The sequence below is a fragment of the Larus michahellis genome, chromosome 4, assembly GCF_964199755.1.
Source record: "Larus michahellis chromosome 4, bLarMic1.1, whole genome shotgun sequence".
NCBI classification, from domain to species: Eukaryota; Metazoa; Chordata; class Aves; order Charadriiformes; family Laridae; genus Larus; species Larus michahellis.
The window spans coordinates 22,946,062-22,965,188 of record NC_133899.1 but is presented as its reverse complement, the minus strand read 5'-3'; the positions used below and the strand labels follow the sequence as shown (position 1 = coordinate 22,965,188).

Genomic DNA, 19,127 nt, shown 5'->3' with positions numbered 1-19,127 from the left:
TGTGCGTGCGCGGCCTTCAGATAAAGCTTACACAGCAAATATTTATTCGAACATCTTCCAGCATCCCCTTTGCAAGTACTACGTACCAGCTTGGGCATTTAACCTTTCTTTGGCTTTTAAAGCCTGCCCTGCCTCCTGCTAGCTGAATTTAACCTTTCTTTGAGGTTTTTAAGTCTGACCTGCCTCCTGCTAACCTGACCTTGCACTGGGAGGAGGAGGAGGAGGGTGGGCTGCTGTGTCCCTGCTGCCCTGGCCTCTGGTTACTCCAGGGCAGGGATGCTCGCAGCACCTCCAACGTTCCACATGCTTTTGCTATTGCAGGCGGAAAGTCTCCAGCCTTCCTGTTCTCGCTGGAGGTCAACGCCCGGCAGTCCCCTGTCCTCTATTGCCCTCAGCTCAGGTCACCTGCCACAGCAGCCTCTGCAGCGGTGATGGGGTGGGGGAGCTGGCCCCTAAGGGGGCTGTAAAGGCACTACACATCTACCACGTCCAGTACCTTGGCTCTGGGTTCTTGGTCTTCCTCTCCTTATCTACCCTCGGACACCAGTGACAAGTGCCCCTGTATTAAAATGCCTTGGTTTTCCCTTTCCTTCATGCTGGTATCAGTTGCTGCCCCGGGCAGAGGGGTGGCTGTCATCTCCTGGGTCCTGCTCTGCTTTCGTTTACTGCGATGGACACCAGCCTCGGCAGGGCTGCTTCCCCGCTGCAGCGTCTCCTCTAGATCCGTTCCAGTAAAACTCAAGCTGCCCACAACACTCCTGAGTTTGTGTCCTGCAGTAAATGGGAGCGTGTCCTTCCTCTGCCAAAAGCTGTGCTGAGGATGCAGGCAGATGTGTTTGCGTGACACCCGGCAGCACTGTCTCTGACTGCAGATTTAGGCTTCTTGCTGCCTCCTGTGTGTTTGGGCTGGGGTACCTGCTGTGGCTGCAGGGCTCCCTCACTCCAGGCCTCGGCCACTGCACAGCCCTTTGAACTGGGAGCTGCTGGGGAGGGCTGGGCATGTGAGACCCATGAGCCGAAAGATGGGAACCAGAGCTCTTGCAAGGTTAAAGCCTCTTGAATTTAAATCTTTTTGTAACGTGTCTGTGCTCTTTGCTGCTTCCCTGTAAAGAGGCCTCCTAGCCAAGGCAGGGAGGATGCTGCGGAGGCTGAGACGATGGTGCTGGGCTGCCGTGTGGGACCTGTGCTGGTCAGACACCCGCTGCCTCTATATGTGCTTCCAACGTTTGGTTGTTCATTTGTAGCGCAGCATCGGCTCGCGGCAGGCAGCCTGTCCCAGGCCGCCATAGCATGCCACTTGCCTGGAGAAGTCTGGAGGAAGCCTGCAGATGCTTGGTTTCCCTCGGCGGGTCAGTGACCGGGAGTGCCTCCCGCGGGGTACCCAAGGCCATTCACTTTCTCAACTCAGGAAGAAAACAGGGTGGCGGGGTGGGGGCCGTGGGACAGCAGGGCTCCCCGGAGGAAACGTGCTCACCCGGTGCTGGGGGGGCGTGACGCATCTGCCAGGGAGAGGAGGAAAGCTGGCATCTTGTCTTGCTCAGGGGCTTGAGTGTGCTCCTGCAGCATGGCCGAGATCTTACCTTTCATTCTCCACCAGTCTGTGCTGGCAAAATGGTTAATGGGAGCTGCTGCGAGCCTTGTTGCCGAGAGAACCTTGCTCCGTTTTGTCCCCGAGCTTGTTTTGGGATGGGCCCCAGCTCCACAAGAGGGGTGTGGGGGGATGGTGGCGTGCAGGGCGGGCGTGCGCGAGGAGTGGATGTGAACTTGGGTTTCTAACAATTACCAAATAGCAGCTGAGAGGGTAGGTGCATGAAAACCTCCAGTTTAGAGGGCTCTTCCCCATCTGGAAGGTGGCAAACTGAAGATGGCTCAAAAGTCCTACCAGAGGCAGAGGGCATTCCACTCCTGTGGTCATGGAGCCCTTCAGGGATGTGGGAGATGTGGGTTCACGCAGTGGTAGCAGGAGGGACCCACTTCCCAGGAGCGTGCCTCAGTTTCCCCACAGCATGCCTGAAATCAGTGGAGGGGGGAGCACTTAATAATGTTGGGTACCTTTCAAACAGGGCTTTGCTCGGAAATTGCTGCAGGAATGCAAAACGTGGAATACTTCTGTGCGAAGAGCAAACCAAGAACTGGCTGGAGGCAGAGAGTGAGGCTGCTCCCTTGGCTTTATCCCCTTCCAATCTCCATCCCCTTCCAGCTTCTCCTGCCGCCTCGCTGTGTGCATGTCCTGAGTTAAAGCAGTTTTGGCAGGAGAGCCAAGTCCTGCAGCCCCAGCGCCTGCTGTGGGAGGAAGGCAGCGTGCGACTTGAAGGGTGTTAAGGAAACTATAGTAAGATTAGGAAATGTGTGATGAGTTTTGATAACTGGAGGAAGCAGGTCATGTCCTGCTTCGAGCAAGGTCTGCTGGAGGTATGAAAGCAGCCTTTGCTGCAGTCAAGAATCAGTCGATCTCGTCGGTGCTCTCTGCTGTGGCCGAGGATGCTGTGGGCTGGCAGGATGAGGCTGAGGACCTTCAGGATCTTGGTAATGCTCATCCACGCATCAGCAGCCTGTGAGTTTGGGCCCTTCCCTTACAGCGTCACGGGGATTGTCTGCAGGATGACCAAGCCCGCGGCGTTGCTGTGTAAGTGTCTGCTACGGGGCTGCATTTTCCCTCTCTCCATCAGGAGAGGTTTGGGATAGATCAGCCAGCTCAGGGGGTTTCTTGCTTTCCCGGCTCTTTTTGGAAACTTTAGTTTATCTAGTAAGATGTGTTATCTACCTGGGAGCATGGGTTAAAGCACCGTACAGGCACAACTTCTCAAAGGACTTAGAAAAGAGTCCCCAACCCCTCTGCTTCGCCCAAAGTTTTAGCAACGTTCTTCTTGGGGGACAGTGTGACAGAAGAACTGGAGCAAACGTGCATTTGATTTCTCACCCCACTGCAATCTCATGTTTTGGGGTCAGTGTACAGAAGGGGAGAAACAGGGTTTCTCTGCTGCCACGGGTTTATTTGCAAAGGTTTTGGGGGCTTTACGGGTAGGGGAAAAATAATTAGTACTTCTGCAAAAGGAGGGAACAGCTCTGTTCCATTCCCTCTGAGAGTGGTACATGTGGAGAAGGATGCTGGGCCAAACTAAGAGAGGGTACTTCTGTAAGGGAAAAAAGTCCTCTACAAGCACGTGCCTGAGGCTGGAACGGGCTGGATAACGTTAGGAAAACGCATACAGAATCTTTGGTCTCAGAAGTTTTCCTTTGGAGACCCGTCAGCTGACTGCAATACAAGCAAGCAGCCACAAAGTAAAGCACTGGGGTAAAGTCAACAACCTTTAGAGGCTCAACTGTTCCAAAATCTGCCCCGCAGGTGAGGTGTGTGAAAGCTGGGCTTGATTCCCTGGGAATGGTCCTGCTGGTGACTGTTGAGCCACGCACGTTGCTGTCCCCAGCTGCCCTCAGCTGTTAAAATTAGGGATTTCTTTTTTTACTCTGAAGCTACTTCTAGGGTTTCCTTAATGTGATGGAAACGCCTTGGCTAAAACTCTTCTGTAGTGCTTTAACCCAGGGTGCGGACCTGGCGAGGCTGCAGTTTGGTATCTTTGCCCTTTTCTTCCACCAACAGTGAACCAGGAAACAGCGCGGCTCATCCAAGCAGCGTTCAGAAATGCTAAATTCCCCAATATCACCGGGGAAAGGTCCATGCGGCTCCTCGGCAAGGTGGCTTACGGGCTGACCAAGTGAGTATCTCTGCGTCTCTGTGCCGGGGCGCCTGCGGGCTGACGGAGGGGAATGGAAACTGGCTTTGGAGGGAGCTTCGATCCAGCAATTCCTGGTGAAAGCAGAGGTCTGGACCAGGGCAGGCACATCTTCTGATCTCTGCCTTGCAGACAATTTGCACGTTAACGTTTAGGTTGCTGATGTATTATTATTTACGAGCTTTTCCAGCTCGGCGGGCAGACAGCAATGTAGGGTGTAGAGCACATCTCTTGACAGAGGGTTGCGGCTGCAGCTCCCGGGGCCTGTCGCCGACAGATGGTGCCCATGGCACATGGAGTGGCAGCGGGGACCCGGGGCTGCCAAGCCACCCTTGTCAGCAGGATGTGCTTTGTGACAAACAAGGCTGGGTTTCGCTGTGTCGCTGACTTCTATTTGGGGCCAACAAATTTAGCCGTGCGAAGGCAGGCAGATTTCCTGTCGTGAGTGCGGCTGATGCAGGGCACCGCAATAGACGAGGGTTGTTTCTGCAGCACGTTGCTCCGTGTTTCCTGTTTAAAAGCCTTTCCCCCACCTCGTGTCTGAACATGGCAGGGGGGAAGCAGCGTGTCAAGGCTCAAGGACAGCACCACGGCCCTTGTGCGTGGCCCCTGTGATTTGCAAAAGCTTCTGAGTCCGGAGTTGGCACAGGACCCTTAGAGACCCCATGTCCTCAGGAGCAAACCTGCCTGTCCTCGTCACAGAAAACAGCCCCCAGGGCCGGGGACAAACTGTGTTTTTGTTGTTTCTAGCATCCAGGTCAATGGCTTGTCCATAGAGCAGAGCGAGGTGGAGCTGAAGGAGAATGATGCCATTCACATCACCATTAAAAACGTGACGGCCTTCTTCAAAGGGACCCTGACCTACGGCTATGCTGGGGCCTGGTTGTAAGTACGCAGTGGGCTGGCTGCTGCCCAGCCCCACGGCCCCCGCTCCTGTGCTGCCCACGGCGCGAGGAGGGGCTGCGCTCCTCAGGCTCCCTAGCAATGGCAGCACCGCTCACTGCCCGAGCCAGGCGAGGTTTTCTATGCCGGCAGCGCTGCTTAGCACCATCGCTGCTCTTTTCGGCTTGCTTTCCGCCTTTCTTCAATCACTTCTCTTAATCATTTCTTTCTTCAATCGTTTCTCTTAACAATCAGCAACAAAACCGCGCACCTTCCCTGGGCCTTTAAACACATTCTTAGTTTCTTCCTTAATCTTACTGTACCACTTAGTGTGCCGTTGGTTGTTGTTTTGACTTTGTCCTGCGGTGGTTGTACAGTAGTTTGTCATAAAGGGGATGTCTTTTGAAGGTTTCGAAGCTGTGAACCGAGCTTTGATAATTCCTGTTTATCAAACAATACCAGCTTCCAAACACTATTGAGCTGAGCCTTCAACACCAAAGGAAAATCCGTGTCCTTCTCCAAATGAGCACAGGTGGGGTGGTTGGGGGGGGTTGTTTTGGGGCTTTTTTATATCTGTGCAGCCCACAGGGATACCGGTTCATTCTGCATCTTTAACTGTACAGTGGCACTATAAGTTGACACCGTTATATCAGAAAGTCATTCTGTCCTCCCCTTGCATGAGGAGACGAGATGCCCAAAATGTTGTCTTCTTCCCTCCCCTTCGTTGCTCTACGAACTTTGAGTGGGGGGGAAAAAAGAGACTTAATGCCCCCGTTCTCCTAAGTGCCACTGAGGCGGTGGTTTGCAATGCTATAAAGCCAGAGTACCTGAGACGGGCTGCTGCGTGCCGGGGTTTTGCAAACTGCAGTGCAAGTACCTGTGTGCGAGGTGTTACAAAACCTGCCCCGCGGCCGATGCGCGCTCAGGGAGAAGCTGCCCCCAGCACTGGTTGCTAAATGTCCTCTCTTCTGCCATTACAGTTTGCAGCTTTTTCATTCCGTTGATTTTGAAATCGAGTCTTCCATTGATCTCGAGATAAACATTAAACTGAGTAAGTAACAGCTGGGGATCGCTAGCTGCAGGGGGTCTTTGTGTGGGTGCTTCCTCCAGAGCAGCAGGACGGACCAGGTTGGGGGGCTGGCTCTGCTCACCTCTGTGGGGATCCGACAGCAGGTGGAGGCTGGAAGTCTCTGCTGCCCTGTGCACATAGGACAGGAGACAACGTGGCCCTCAAAGACCTCATAGTTTTAACAGACCAAGCGGAGGAAGCTGGTACAAACCATTTCAGCAAAGTAATGCTGATTCATGCCAGCAGCAAGCGAAAAGCGTCCTGGCCTTCTGGGCTGTCTTTAGGACCAGCTTTTCATCTCCTGCTGTTCAGTCTGACTTGAAAAAAACATGGTGATGTTTCCAAAGAGTGAGGCAAACGCTTTTTGGGGGGAGGTTTGAACATAACGATCCTTATAGTCCACTTTTTCAGCTGTCTCCAGATCAGGCCCAAGGTGTGCTCTGGGAAACGAAGCCCCTCCCTCAGGAAGGTCAATAGACTTAGATGAGAAAGGGAAAGAGGCAAACTACACTCCTCCACCTCCCATAAGGGATGAGGGGGATGTGGGTTATCTCATGTGCCTCAAAATACATTTTCCTGGTAAGCTACCAGGGTGAGAAGAGCAGCACAAAACTCTCAATGACAGTATATCGCAATTTTCAAGCTTTTTGTAATATGATTAAATTCCCTCCCCGCTCTGGTTTGTGGGTTGCACATGCTGCTCAGGTTCTTCCAGGTGATGTTAGGGGACAACCAAGTCCCTGACAATACGAGCTAGCAAGGCAGGCAGGTATCCAAATGAAGTGTGAAGAAGGCTGGCTGGTAGACTAGCTCAGCTGGAGCTGCAAACAGAAACCCTCCACCCAGGTGCAAGGTAGCCCCATCTGCCCTGACTTGCAGGGTCCTGAGTCTTTTGGAAACATCCCCCAGGAGGTGTGGGAAACTCTGCTCCTCGGCAGTGATGCTCTGCTCCAGGTCTGCAAAGTGCACTCATCCTCCTCGTCTCGGTAGCAAACTAACTATATTTTTAATTTTTTCTTTCATCCCCCGCAGTGTGCCAGAAGGACCAAGTGGCTGCTGATGCCTCGGACTGCTACCTGGCTTTCCACAAACTGACACTTCACCTCCAAGGAGACAAGGAGTGAGTTTGTCCCCCTTCAAAATCAGGCTTCGCTTGCCCTGCTGCTGGTTCCATGAGCGCTTCAGCCCAAGTGTCACCCACCATGGGGACGGCTGGGCAGTCCTTGACCGTGCTCCCTGTCTTGTGCAGCCCGGGCTGGCTGAAGCAGCTCTTCACGGATTTCATCTCCTTCACTTTGAAGCTTGTTCTCAAGAGCGAGGTAAGGTCAGCCCCTGCCTGTGGACAGAGGAGAGGTTGGTTTGTACGCTACACACTACTCTGCTCACCTATGCCCACAAGGTAATAGCAATATAATTTTGGTGCTTGCAAAAAATAAGGCAAATAAATAGAATCCACAACAAATCCAGCCTGGAGGAGGTGGGAGGTTGTGCTGACACTGGGATCTCTGATGATGCCAGTGTCTGACCAACAGCCCTCGGATCTCACCATGCAGCCCAGCTCCGCTCCACAACCAAAAATCCTACCCTTCACCTTCAGTTCTTCCCCTCTCTTCCCTTGTAGGTGTGCAACGAAATCAATTTTCTTGCCCAGGTGATGGCAAATTTTGTACATGATTTAGCAGGTAAATATCCTTGGTTTTTTCTGTTTTCTTTTTTTCTATGCGACTTTTAACATTTGCAGCCCAGCAGGGCAGTAGCCACATCCATCAAAAAAGTCCTTTGAAAATGTGTATGGGATCCCAAGACCTCAGACAACAGCAAAATAAACCTTAGCAATGTTATGCTTTGAATTTTCTGCATCCGGTTGATTTTTAAGGGTGATTGCACTGGTTGAAAGACATTTTTCAGTTCATAAAGTATTTCTCCTCCATTATTTAACAACCAGAGGTGCAGGACAGCTGCAGAAAGACTGATGTTAGCTAGAACAGGAGCATGCATTGGACTGTTGGGGCTGAGATATTACAGCACCTGTATCTGCCTGCTGAAGATTTTCCCATGGTTCCCAGTCCCAAATATCAGGGAAAGGGAGCAGAATGTAAAATTGAGAGTAATTACCCATATTTCCCAGTGGAGAAACTGAGTCGGTGAGTAGCAGCAGGATCAGCACTAGCACCCAAAGGAGTGGGACCCTCCAGTCCCATCCCTGTGTCCTTTTATAACTCCCAGTAACCTCCTGCACCAAGTCCTAAAAGCCACTGTCGTAAGCTCTGCTTAAGCTCATGTTTCTGGTGTGAGGTTTTTGTGTTTTCTTCCTGCAGCAAATTTTGTCCAGGATGAGGATATCAGACTTGATATCTCCCTCGCATCAGTTCCTTTAATAAAAGCAAATTACCTGGAATCACACCACAAGGTAAAGTAACCTGGGCTGCAGAGACCAAAGGTCTTCTGGTGCTGATGTTGGCTGGAGGGCTGGCTGGGGCTGGTCCCTCGCTGCCACGGGGTGCTGCTGCGCTGCAGCCCAAGGGAGGTCTGCAGCGTGGGCTGATGCCAGCCTTTCACCCAGCCGAGCAGCTTCCTCTCTGCTCCAAGTCCAGCCAGGCCATTGCCTTGCAATGAAAATGCAGACATTGACATTTTGTCCTGTCTTCCTGCTGCTCGTCATGGTAGATACGCTTGCTTTCCTTTAAAGGGCCTTGTGCTGTACAAGAACTACTCTGATGTCTTCAGCGACTCTGTTTTCTCCCCGTCGCTGCTGACGGAGTCCCGAATGCTCTACTTCTGGCTGTCCGAGCACATCCTCAACTCCCTGGCTTCAGCAGCTTTCTTAGATAAGCGCCTGGGATTGACCATCGGAGGGGAGAAGCTGCAGGTGACTATTTCAGGGGTGGTTCCCTCCTTACCTCATATGTTGAGGAAGAGAGTAAAAAATTGTCTAAATACTGTTTTTTGGTGAGAGATAGTTTCTGTGGAAGATAGAAAGATAGTGACTGTAGTCAGTCACTACATGTGATCCTGGTCAGAAACTGGTACCTTCTTAGCAAGTATGCGCTCCCAGGTAGTGTTATGCCTTAGAGCAATAGCATCAGCTGATAGAAAACTTGTCTTCTGAGTTATAAAGTGACATTATTTTCTGGGGGGGGGGTGAGGGTGGGGTGGTGAAAGGGGGTGAAAGGCCTCTGAGCTGGCCACAAGCCACACATCAGCGCTCTGGCCCATCCAGCCTGCATCAGGGCTAACCATAACTTCCACTCTCATTTTTCTACAACCTGTTTCTGGTTTGTTTCTGAAGGTGCTGTTTGAAATGGAAGACACGGAAGCACAGCGGAAGGCAGTGCAGATGGTAACTGCCTTTTACGTCAAACAAGGAACTTTTCAAATGGATTCTGTTGCATTCTAACGTCTCGTGTCCTTCCCTCGACAACTCAAGAGTCTTGGGTGGGCCTGATGGGGAAACCCAGGGACTGACGGAGAAACGCCTGTGCTTTGCAAGGAGGATTTCTCCACCCTCCATGCTGGCACAGCTTCCCTGAAACCCGGTTGAGTTATTGGGCTTGTGTGAACTGGCGGGGGAATTGGGGACTATGAAGGGGATGCAGCTGTGTGGAAAGTTGGTGTGAAATCGGGACGTGGTATGGAAAAAGCCTGACTCTTGTGTTGCTCCTTATCTGACCAGATTTTTCAAGGCACCTCCTATAATGACTCGGTGGCCAAGGTGTGGAGTCTCGCCCATCCCCAAATCTCTGTTCAGCCTGAAGGGACAGTCGTGAAGTCCTTGGTAGGAGCGGAGATCAGCATCTTTCCCCCGGGAGAAGAGCCCCTGATGGTTCTGTACATGGAGAAGGTCAGTTCTTCCTTCTCCTGGCTGTGAAGACCTTGGGACAGGCTCTGTGCTGAGTATGGACCACTCCTGGTGTGCAGGAACAGCAACGGCAGGGAGCCCTTTGGGAAGGGTGGGCGCCTAAACCATGGGAAGTGGAGAAGGCATATCAGTTCCTTCTAACACTCCCATCTCTTCCCTCAACGTTTGAGGCTGGGAATGATGATAGTGACCGTGTTGGCTCAACGCCTCCTCTATTAGGCCATCCCATCACTGGTGTGCAAGGTGGTAAGTCCAGCACTGGGAAGCTCTGATGAGCCCCCATTAACCTGTATCGGACACAGGGAAACTCCTTTAGCTGAGGTATTTCAGGAGCACCATGGAAATGTATTTCTTTTGAAATCTTCTCGTTCCCAAATTCTGGCTCTAGCCCCCATGTTGAGGATGGTTGTCTCTGAAATGAAGACACAGCTCTGAAGAATGTGAAGCTCCAAATATAACCTTTTCATCTGTGTGTGTGTCTGTATGGAAGTTCCTCCTTACACTGTGTTTTACCCCAAACTGCTTTATACAGAACCTAAGGAGGCAGAAAAAAGAAATGCCAGCAGCCTTGCCGTCATGGGTAATATCACAAGAGAGCGGTGTGTTTGTCCAGCCGTGTAATTACAGGCTGGTATGCACACTGAACCCTGCACAAAAGCAAATCACTGCCTGAGGGTAGATCAGATTCTTTTGAAAGGGTTAAATTGTAATCTTCTGAGGGCTGGAATAGAGAATAATTCCCTCCTGCCCTCTGCAAGTATCCTACGTTAGGGTGCTACAGGGCAATGCGCACGGCTGTTTTTTGTGCTCCAGGCGATATCTCAAAATCAATTTCTGGTAGGAGCGCAGAAGCACTAAAATTGTGGCTCTCAGGATGTGGCCTCCTCCTGGCCTGCCAGACCCCTGGTTGTGACCCGCAACTGCATCACAAAATACTCCTTTTAAACGAATGTTCACAAAGCAAGAAAATGAGCCAAAAAGTCCAGAATTCAGAGATTACTTTCTTTTTTAATTTGGTTATCAATGCAAACACTATGGGTAAGACTACTTGGGGTAGCCCTGGCTACCTTGAGACCTTTCACGTTGAGATGGATGGTCACTGGGAAACAGCACCCTATGTAACCATTTCCTTCCTTGTGCAGGATTTGGTTCACAAAGTGGCAAAAACATCAGTCCTGTGGATGAGCCAGTCTGGAGCCCCGCAGGCTGAGGCTCTAGGCATCAGGGAGGAGTTTGTTGCATGCAAATGGAGAAGGAATATCCTTCTCTAGTAATAATCTGGAGGTAAAGCCAGAATGATGTTGAACTCTGCGTCATAGAAAGCAAACTGCAATTTCCAAATGGAGCTCCCTGCTATAAGGCAAGATGAGCTACATCTCAACTCTGCCGTTCATCTCTGTGCAGGAAATCACCGTCACCATACAAGCTGCCTATGCGGAAAAGAAACTCATTTTGCACCCTGTGGACTCCAGGTGGGTACTGTGGTTTCCCGTGGGACTCATTGCCTCTTTTAGCCCTTGTCTGAGAGCAGCACAAAAAGAGCATCTCTGCAACCCTTACTGATGTTTTTTCTCCCTTTTTCCTTTCCTCCAGGACAGAGTTTAAAGTCTTTAAATGCACAGCTGATCCAAGTGGGGTAAGTCCTAAGCAAGCATTCTCTAGGCCGTTTGTTGCTAAACGATGTCTTTAAAACCTTTTTGTACGAATTTTCTGGCTTTCAGAATGACCCGTCCGTAAGAAACTTCCTGCAAAAAATTATCTCAGTTGTCGGAATCCCAGAAGTGATTTCAAGTGAGTTTTCCCTTTGGGGAAGTGTCAATGTATTCCATAAGAGATCCAATATCAGATCTCCTAATCCTACGCACTGAAAAAATACATCAATAACCCTGACAGCTGGGGAGGGGAGAACCATGTTACTGATGCAAATTTCTACTGGATTCACTTGGGGAACGGCCAACCCTTTGTAAATCGCTGGGAGAAAGGAAAAGTGAGTTTTCCGCCAGGCTGAAGGTCGTGGGGCGCTGGGGAACAATTTTGGCAACAGGCAGCCAAGGTCGCAGTAAGCAGCAAGCCAGGATGGCTGTACCCGTAACTGGGTGTGTTTACTGATTCCATAGGGATCGAACCAGCTCTGACTTCACTGATGAACAGCAAAGGGCTTCACCTATTTGAGATCAGAAATCCTGAGATTATCACAAGAAAGGTAAGCAGTGTCCAGAAATACATGACTCTCAAAGCCCTTCTTGGGAGTGCGGCATAAACTAGTATAATACTTTTTTTTTTTCTCTCCTCCCTTTTTAGGGATACGTAATTGTACAACTTGACTTTAGCTTCCCGAATCATTTGCTGCTTGATTTTCTTGAGAAAAGATTATAGAGGTGATCTCTTCACACAGGAGTCTACAAACAGAAAGATCGTATGTGAACCAATTAAAACTTAAGCTGATTTAAATCAGCTTTCCTTGAATTTTCTTTCCTTTTTCCTGAGAAACGCTCCAATTTCTGTGCAACTGTACTTCCACGGAGCCTTTTCTCTGCAAAGATCTTGAAGTCTGCACCTCTGTGCACGCTACTTTTTCAGGATCTTTAAAGGACTTGTCTGCTTAGGAGTGAGGGCTGGACCCTCCAAGGGCTCTGGGTCAGCACTCACAGGAGGCAGCAGAAATGGGCTTTCCCCACCTTTTGGCATCTCTGTTGTTACGTTTTGGAAATGAAGCACCTTTTGCGCTGACCGTGGTTTTCATTTCTACCATGAGCCAAGAGGCTCCTGGTTTTGACCGACTTTAGCAACACGCATGACATTACCAAAATCCAAGTAAGTTCAGAACTAGTTATTGCTAAAAGACCTGAGCCTGGCTGAAAAAAGTAAATGGGATGTGAATTTACAGTACAGTGCAGTACAGTAACAGAGAGGTCTTGTGCCCTGGGTGCTTTCTGTGCAGAGCCTGTAGACTTTGTATAGAGCTCTAGGCAAATTGTTACACCCATGTTGTTGAGACCGAGGGAGTAAACTTCAGAGAAGCAATAAAAATGATAAGGAAGCCAAAGAGATTATAGGAGAAAGTGCAAGTGTCCAGTCAGACAGCAGGTTCCTGTTCTTCCCTACTGCAGCGCAATAATTTATCTGAAGTGGCATAGATATTTTCCTGTACCAATTCATGCTTCCCTTTTTTTAACTTGTCTTTTCACTTGGAAGCGCTCTCAGGCCCCAAACCTCAGACTGCAGTTTTGATCACATTAACAAAGGCAGAGGATGATGTTCTCATCCCGCACATAGCCACATTAAAGCTGGGGCTTCCACAGGGAAGCCTGCAAGGCTGGTAGCAGCATGGCCTCAGTTTCTCAGGCTCCCTGGGCATGGCGGTTGCTCTATCCCATGGATGTCCTCCCTGGGGAATGAGCCAGGACTCTTCTAGATCTGTTCTTCTCCCACCGTCAATGCCATCAAGCTCCCTCGGCACTTCCTTGCTCCACACGACTGCTGGGTTTAACATCTCTTTAATGGCCGCGGTGCCAAGGCTGGGGCACGCTGCGTGAGCCGACTTTACCGGTCGCTCCACGGCAGCCAAGGTTTATCTTGCTGGTCCTCAACCAGCCGTGTCTGTGGCGCAGTCGGAGCCAAGGGGCATGAAATGCGTGACACCACGGTGTGGCCTTGAAGGAGCTCTGGTGTAGAGGGCAACTCTCCACCTCTCTTCCCCTCCTGCCCCCATAACTGCCTCCGCTGGCTATTCCCGTGCTGGCTAAGGGCTTGTCCCTGCTCCCTCTTGCTCTAAAGCCACCCATGCTGAGGTGCCATTTTCCCTCTCTGCATGGCAACGTCTCCTGAAGACCACGGGAACCGGCTTCTGCCAAGCCAGGGCCCTCTGCTCCTCCTGAATGTCATCCCGCTAGAACGAGGAGCATTAATAACAAAGAAATGGCAGAAAAATGGTATTTGGTGGTGCCTTGCGCCGCTGCAGGAGCGGGGGTGTCCGCTGAGGCCATTCAGCGGTGACAGGCCCTCAGGGCCGGGCAAGGCATCTGCCCTCGCATGGGGGAGCAGGGACTCTGCCGACGGCGGGGGGGAAGATGCAGGAAAGCGGCCCGAGGCTCTCTGAGGTGCCTCCCTGTGGGGCTGCAGCGCCCACCGCGAAGTGGTAGCCAAAGTTCCCCCCCGCGACCCTGCGGGTCGCCTGAGGGGCGCCTCGAACCCCGCCACAAAACGGCGGCCCCGCCAGGAGCTGAGGCGGGGAGGAGTGGCCGGGGCCGGTCTTCGCCGAGCCTGGCGCGGAGCCTGAGCCGCTGCTGGTATCCCACGTGTTTTCCCGGCAAAGCAGCTTCCTCGCCGGGGCGGTTTCGGTTTACGGGGCGGCCGCGGCGGGGCGGTCCTGAGCCGCAGCCGTCGTCGTTATGGGAGCGCGGCGGGACGGACCGACGGCAAGGTGAGTGGCCGCGGGTGGGTAGACCCGGGCTGGGGAGGAGGTGGAAGGGAGGACGGGGCAGCGTCGTCCGACGCTGCCCCGTCCTCCCTTCCACCTCCTCCCTGCCCCGGGGCGAAGGCATCATGCAGGAGCACCCCACGAGGGTTTAGATTTGGGGGGACCGGGGGGGTCTGGCTGCGCCATGTTTAAGGCTAAGGTCACTTGCTCGTGCCTTTTGCTCCCGGCGCCTGGGAGCAAATACCACAAAACCCCAATACGGCAGCGTTTGCCAGCGAGAACGGCATCTGGGAGGCCATCAAGGATGGGAGGGGGGATTTTTAGGCGTGGAAACTGCGAGTTTGGCCATAAAGGGGTTGCGTTGGTAGTGCCGTGGCGGTTCCTGGCCTGGTGGGAACACTGGTGGGAGGTGTACTGGGGGAAACCCGGGGAGGGGGGGGATTGCAAAATGGGGCAAAACACGGGTGGTGGGTGCTGCCCGTCGCCTCCCCAGCCGCCCCTCAACCACCCCCGGTCCCTACCAGCCGCCCCCAGTTCTCCCCGAGCTCGCCCATCCCCAGCGCCGTGCTGGAGACAAGACCACCAGAGCAAGCATTTCTATCGCAAGTCTTTATATCAGGACCTCGTTATTTTATTTTTTTTTCCTGATAAACGAATTTTTGAAAAGGCGCCATGGGCCATTTTGCCTCATCTGGGACTCGGCTGCATCTGCTTTTCCAACTTAGCTTCTCTGACATCTAGGAAAACGTTGATAATATTTCGCTATTTGTTGCACCCTATCTGCTAGATACAGAGATATGGAGGTCTCTGCCCACAGTTCTAACTAGAAACCATGGATTTTTCCTCAAATCATTCATATCTGCTGCATTCTCACTTAAAACTTGTCCTCATTCTAAAGGAAAAGCAGGTTGCTTTTTTCCCTCAGATATAATGGAAACAGTAAATACATATTTCCTCATGTGCCAGAGTAATCAGACATGCATATAAATAAAAAGAGTCCTATTGTGAGAGCCTTAACGGCAACCAAGTCAGAGTTTACTCCAATGAGAGTGTTTGCCTCTGAGTCTTTGGACCACTCTCCGAAAGCTTTACGTAATTTATCACCTGGCTATAGATTTTTAGGCTATAGATTTTTTTTCTAGGATAACACTATTCTGCGGTTCTGATTGGTTTATTTTGCTCATCACACTGTTTTTACCACGGATGGGTTGCAGTTGGGGAATTCCTAGCCATTTTACTTTCATTTTGCTGTGGGTTTTGCCCCTCAGGTGCCAAAAGGCAGCAAAGGGCTACGTGCCTCGGGAGAGCGGAGGGTTAGCAAGCGAAGAAATCCAGGCAGTGGATGTTGTCCCGCAGCTCTTTTGTTTTGTGGGCCCCCGGTTTGATTTTGGTGCCGCTGCTCTGTTTCTGGGCTTCTGGTAAGTAGCATGTGCTCCTCGGAAAGAAGCATGCGAGATTTGCAACAGGGGGCTTCACGTTTCAGTTTTATTTTTCCTGGCTGGGAATGTTGTGAATGCCAAGTTGGGCAGGAGGGGAGACGTAATTTTGCAATGTTTTATTATGGTGTTTCTGCATCTGAGGGAGGGACGAGGGCAAGGCTCAAGGCTCAAAAGTTTTCTGTCTCTTCTTGGGAGGTTTTTGTGCTTTGTTTTGAGCTCAGAGACATTTGATTGTAGGTTGCTGCCCATCTTTTCTGACTTATTTAGCAGAGCAGTAGTAGTACAGGAGCTGTGCAGTATCGCCTGAGCTTTCATCTGACTTTTCAGTGTTGTTTTGTTCCTGAATATGAGTCTTTCATTAATTCCTACGAGTGTAGTCTTTGCCTGAATGGCTTTCAGTCTTCATTGGCATTAAGGTCTGATTTATTTATTTACTTATTTAATACAGTCTTATTAAGTAGGTAGTTCTTGGTCATCAGGGGAATAAAGTCAGGGCATTGCTGTCTACAGGTTTCTGGTTTTGCCTGGAGAAATAAAAAGTTAAAGTCCCTAAAGGCTGACTGATCAGGCTTCGGGGAAAGGAAGTTTGTTTTACAGGAATCCCTGTTATTTTGCAGTTTCTTTAAATATGAAGTGTTTGAATGTTTTCTTTTAAGCTTTCTGGTTAATTGAAACATAGTTTCCTTTGTTCTTAATGCATGTGTTACTATTGGCATTCTTTATTTGTATAATTGAGAATATAAATTGTGATAAATGATTTAATCGCAAACAGGATTCCAATTAGAATTTATAATTTATTAAAGGAACAAAGGCAAGCAAACAACGCTGGGTGTGCCGGGGGTCTCTGCCCAACCAAGACACACACCTTACAGGCCCCATTTTTGGTTTATATCTCCTATAGTAATACATATTCATAACTGCCTCTAAAATGGTTGGCCCTTGCCAAAAATGGGTGTATCCCCCCCTCTTACAGGTCACTATGCAGATAACAACAGGACCAGTTTAAGTTGGTATTCTAGAATGTTCGCCAGGTGGCTTCTGCAAAACACAGACACGACAGACACACCGTCTCATCTGCGGCCAGACAGACAAAACAATCAAAGGTCACACTTCACCCTGTGGCCCTAACACTGTTCCACACTGACACGAATCAGTTAAGCACATTTCACATAAATTAATTTCATAATAAAACATTTTGAGTGAAAACTTGGAGTCCTTTCCAGTAAGGTTCAGAGTCTCAGGTGTTGGCATCATGGAAGTAGCCTGAAGAGAAAACTGATCCTGATTAAGCCTAAATTTCATTTCACTGGGCACTTTTTTATTGTTCTTGTTAGAATAGTGAATGAGAGGCATTAGAGAATTTTTACAAACTAGGAGTTTTACCCACATTTGACGGATCCCAGAGCTGACTCACTTTTTCTACAATGCATCCCGAAAGCTTGATCTGGAACAGGAATCTGGGTAGAGTCTTTCTTGCAGCAAGTACTGTATTATAATAGTATATGGTGATGCTGCATAATAACCAACTTGTGACACGAGTTTCACCTGAGGAGTCAGAGGTTGGTAAAAGAGCCTACAGCAGCTTTGCTCTTATCGGATGTCTGCTTGGCTTTCGGAGCACAGGAACAGGAGAGACTGATTAGATCCTTCCCACGCAGTCCTCTCAGTACTGGTTATATCCTTTTGGCTCCATCTCAGAACATCCGAGGCTGTTCGAAGAGGCAGTACAGAGAGGGCTGGATTATGGGAGAAGCGGGATCCTCTTAAACATGAGTGGGACAAACTTCTTGAGCAGTTTGACCTTCAGTGCTTCAACCCAGTGCCTGCTTTTTGTTTTGTCTTCAGCTCCTGGGTGCATGCTGTGCCCCGCAGTGATGTGGGGAGGTGATGTTATCTCTGCATGGTGTGCCCCATGGAGTGGCGTGGCTCTGCTGGGAGGTCACTCCAGCATGTGCATAACTTTCCAATGCATTAGGAGTTGTCTGTGCGCGGAGGAGAAGGTCTTGGCTCTTTCTATCAGAGCGCCCTTCTGTCTTGCACCTCTATTTTGAGTTCTTCCGTCAGCTCCATAGGAGAGCTCCCACTTTCCTGCTTGGCCAGGTCAAGAAGTCGGCAAAAATAAAAAGCCCGAAGGCCTCTGGCTCACTTTACTGTAGGTACCTGAATGGTCAGCGTAGAGGAGAGCATGTCTGTGGAGTGAGGGCTGAACACTAGAGAGGGTGGGCTCTGCAGCACGACACCCCTGTCCCTCGACCCTGGCAGTGGTGGGGTTGCTGCCGCTGTTGTGTTGGGAAGGTGCTCAGGAGCTGAGGAACGGCACTGTGTGCGCCAGCCTCATTAGGGGATGAAATGATTCTACCCAACAGGACATTTCCACTTAACAGTGTTACCGTCTTTCTGCTGAACTAGGTTGGTCAGTGTCGCATCCCCACCCCATGTAAACTTGGGTGTTACAGCAGCTGTGTGAATTTTTCCCACACCATAGAATCGTAGAATCATAGCATCATTGTGGTTGGAAGAGACCTTTAAGATCATGAAGTCCAACTGTTAACTTAACACCGACAAGTCCACCACTAAACCACGTCCCTCGGCACCACGTCTACCCCTTTTAAATACCTCCAGGGATGGTGACTCAGCCCCTTCCCTGGGTAGCCTGTTCCAGTATTTGACAACCATTTTGGTGAAGAAATTGTTCCTAATATCCAATCTAAACCTCCCCTGGCGCAACTTGAAGCTGTTTCTTCTTGTCCCATCACCTGTTCCTTGGGAGAAGAGACTGACCCCCCCTGGCTGCACCCTCCTTTCAGGGAGTTGCAGAGAGCGAGAAGGTCTCCCCTCAGCCTCCTTTTCTCCAGGCTGAACACCCCCAGCTCCCTCAGCCGCTCCTCACAGGACCTGTGCTCCAGACCCCTCACCAACTCCGTTGCCCCTCTCTGGACTCGCTCCAGCACCTTAATGGCTTTCCTGTAGTGAGGGGCCCAAAACTGAACACAGTATTTGAGGAGCAGCAGCAGTCTCGGACCTGGAAGGACTGTCCTCTCTAGATGCAAGACAGGTAGTTGGTGGGGGGATGGAGGATGGAGGCTGCTCTCTGTGGTCTCTATTTCTCAGCCTTTCTGCAAACGTGGCAATGGTAGTTGTAATTGAAGGTGACTTTCAAATCAGTGTTGGCAGCTGTCTGCTGGGGATAGCACAGTGGCACGGTCCTGATGCTGCTGTAGCCTGGGCTGAGGTCCTGCTGCAGGATGTTTGGAGGCTTGCAGGACGGTTATCGCTTTGCAGCAGCCAGCTGGACACCAGACAGAAACAGTTCCCCTTGCCATCTCTGCTGAGAGGCAGGGGGGCTGCACTGGCACTGGTGGTGTTTTCCGGCAACTGAAACTCTTTTGCGAGAGCTGTGTAACCTCGGAGGATCAGCATTTCACAGTTTTTCTGGTGTGACTGACAGCCTGCCTTGAGCAAGCTGCTGCTTCTTCACTTGCATCTTAGGGCGCAAGGCTCAGTCCCACATTTTCATCACACCAGTAGTGGATCCTCAAATGTCCAAAATTTGTGCTCATTGCAGATTTGAGTTTATGTTGCCACCTAGAGATGAAAAGCTCCACAGCAGACCCCAGGATGAGACAGAGCATCTAGATCTGGGACTCGTGTAATTGCCCATGCCCTTTCATACCTACATCCTGCCCTGTTGTTATTTCTAGGCATCTGCACTGAGTGAGGCAAC

General features: G+C 50.7%; 1 protein-coding gene across 1 annotated transcript; it reads left to right on the top strand.

Moving 5' to 3' along the window:
- The first annotated feature begins 747 nt into the window (after positions 1-747).
- On the top strand, positions 748-12,458 carry CETP (cholesteryl ester transfer protein). Its single transcript, XM_074583443.1, has 17 exons — positions 748-1,045; positions 2,064-2,626; positions 3,602-3,716; positions 4,485-4,619; positions 5,597-5,667; positions 6,718-6,805; positions 6,935-7,004; positions 7,307-7,367; positions 8,004-8,095; positions 8,375-8,554; positions 8,975-9,025; positions 9,359-9,526; positions 10,949-11,016; positions 11,138-11,180; positions 11,266-11,335; positions 11,662-11,747; positions 11,846-12,458. The coding sequence occupies exons 2-17, from the start codon at positions 2,482-2,484 to the stop codon at positions 11,918-11,920; spliced, it is 1,518 nt and encodes a 505-aa protein (XP_074439544.1). The 5' UTR covers positions 748-1,045; positions 2,064-2,481; the 3' UTR covers positions 11,921-12,458.
- The last annotated feature ends 6,669 nt before the right edge of the window (positions 12,459-19,127 follow it).

What these genes read in the sequence shown, in the direction of transcription:
- CETP (XM_074583443.1), top strand. Translation starts at nt 2,482, where the DNA reads ATGCTGTGGGCTGGCAGGATGAGGCTGAGGACCTTCAGGATCTTGGTA. An exon ending in CACCTCCAAGGAGACAAGGA is followed by an intron (nt 6,806 to 6,934) that starts GTGAGTTTGTCC and finishes TGTCTTGTGCAG; the next exon opens with CCCGGGCTGGCTGAAGCAGC. An exon ending in CTGAGATTATCACAAGAAAG is followed by an intron (nt 11,748 to 11,845) that starts GTAAGCAGTGTC and finishes CTCCCTTTTTAG; the next exon opens with GGATACGTAATTGTACAACT.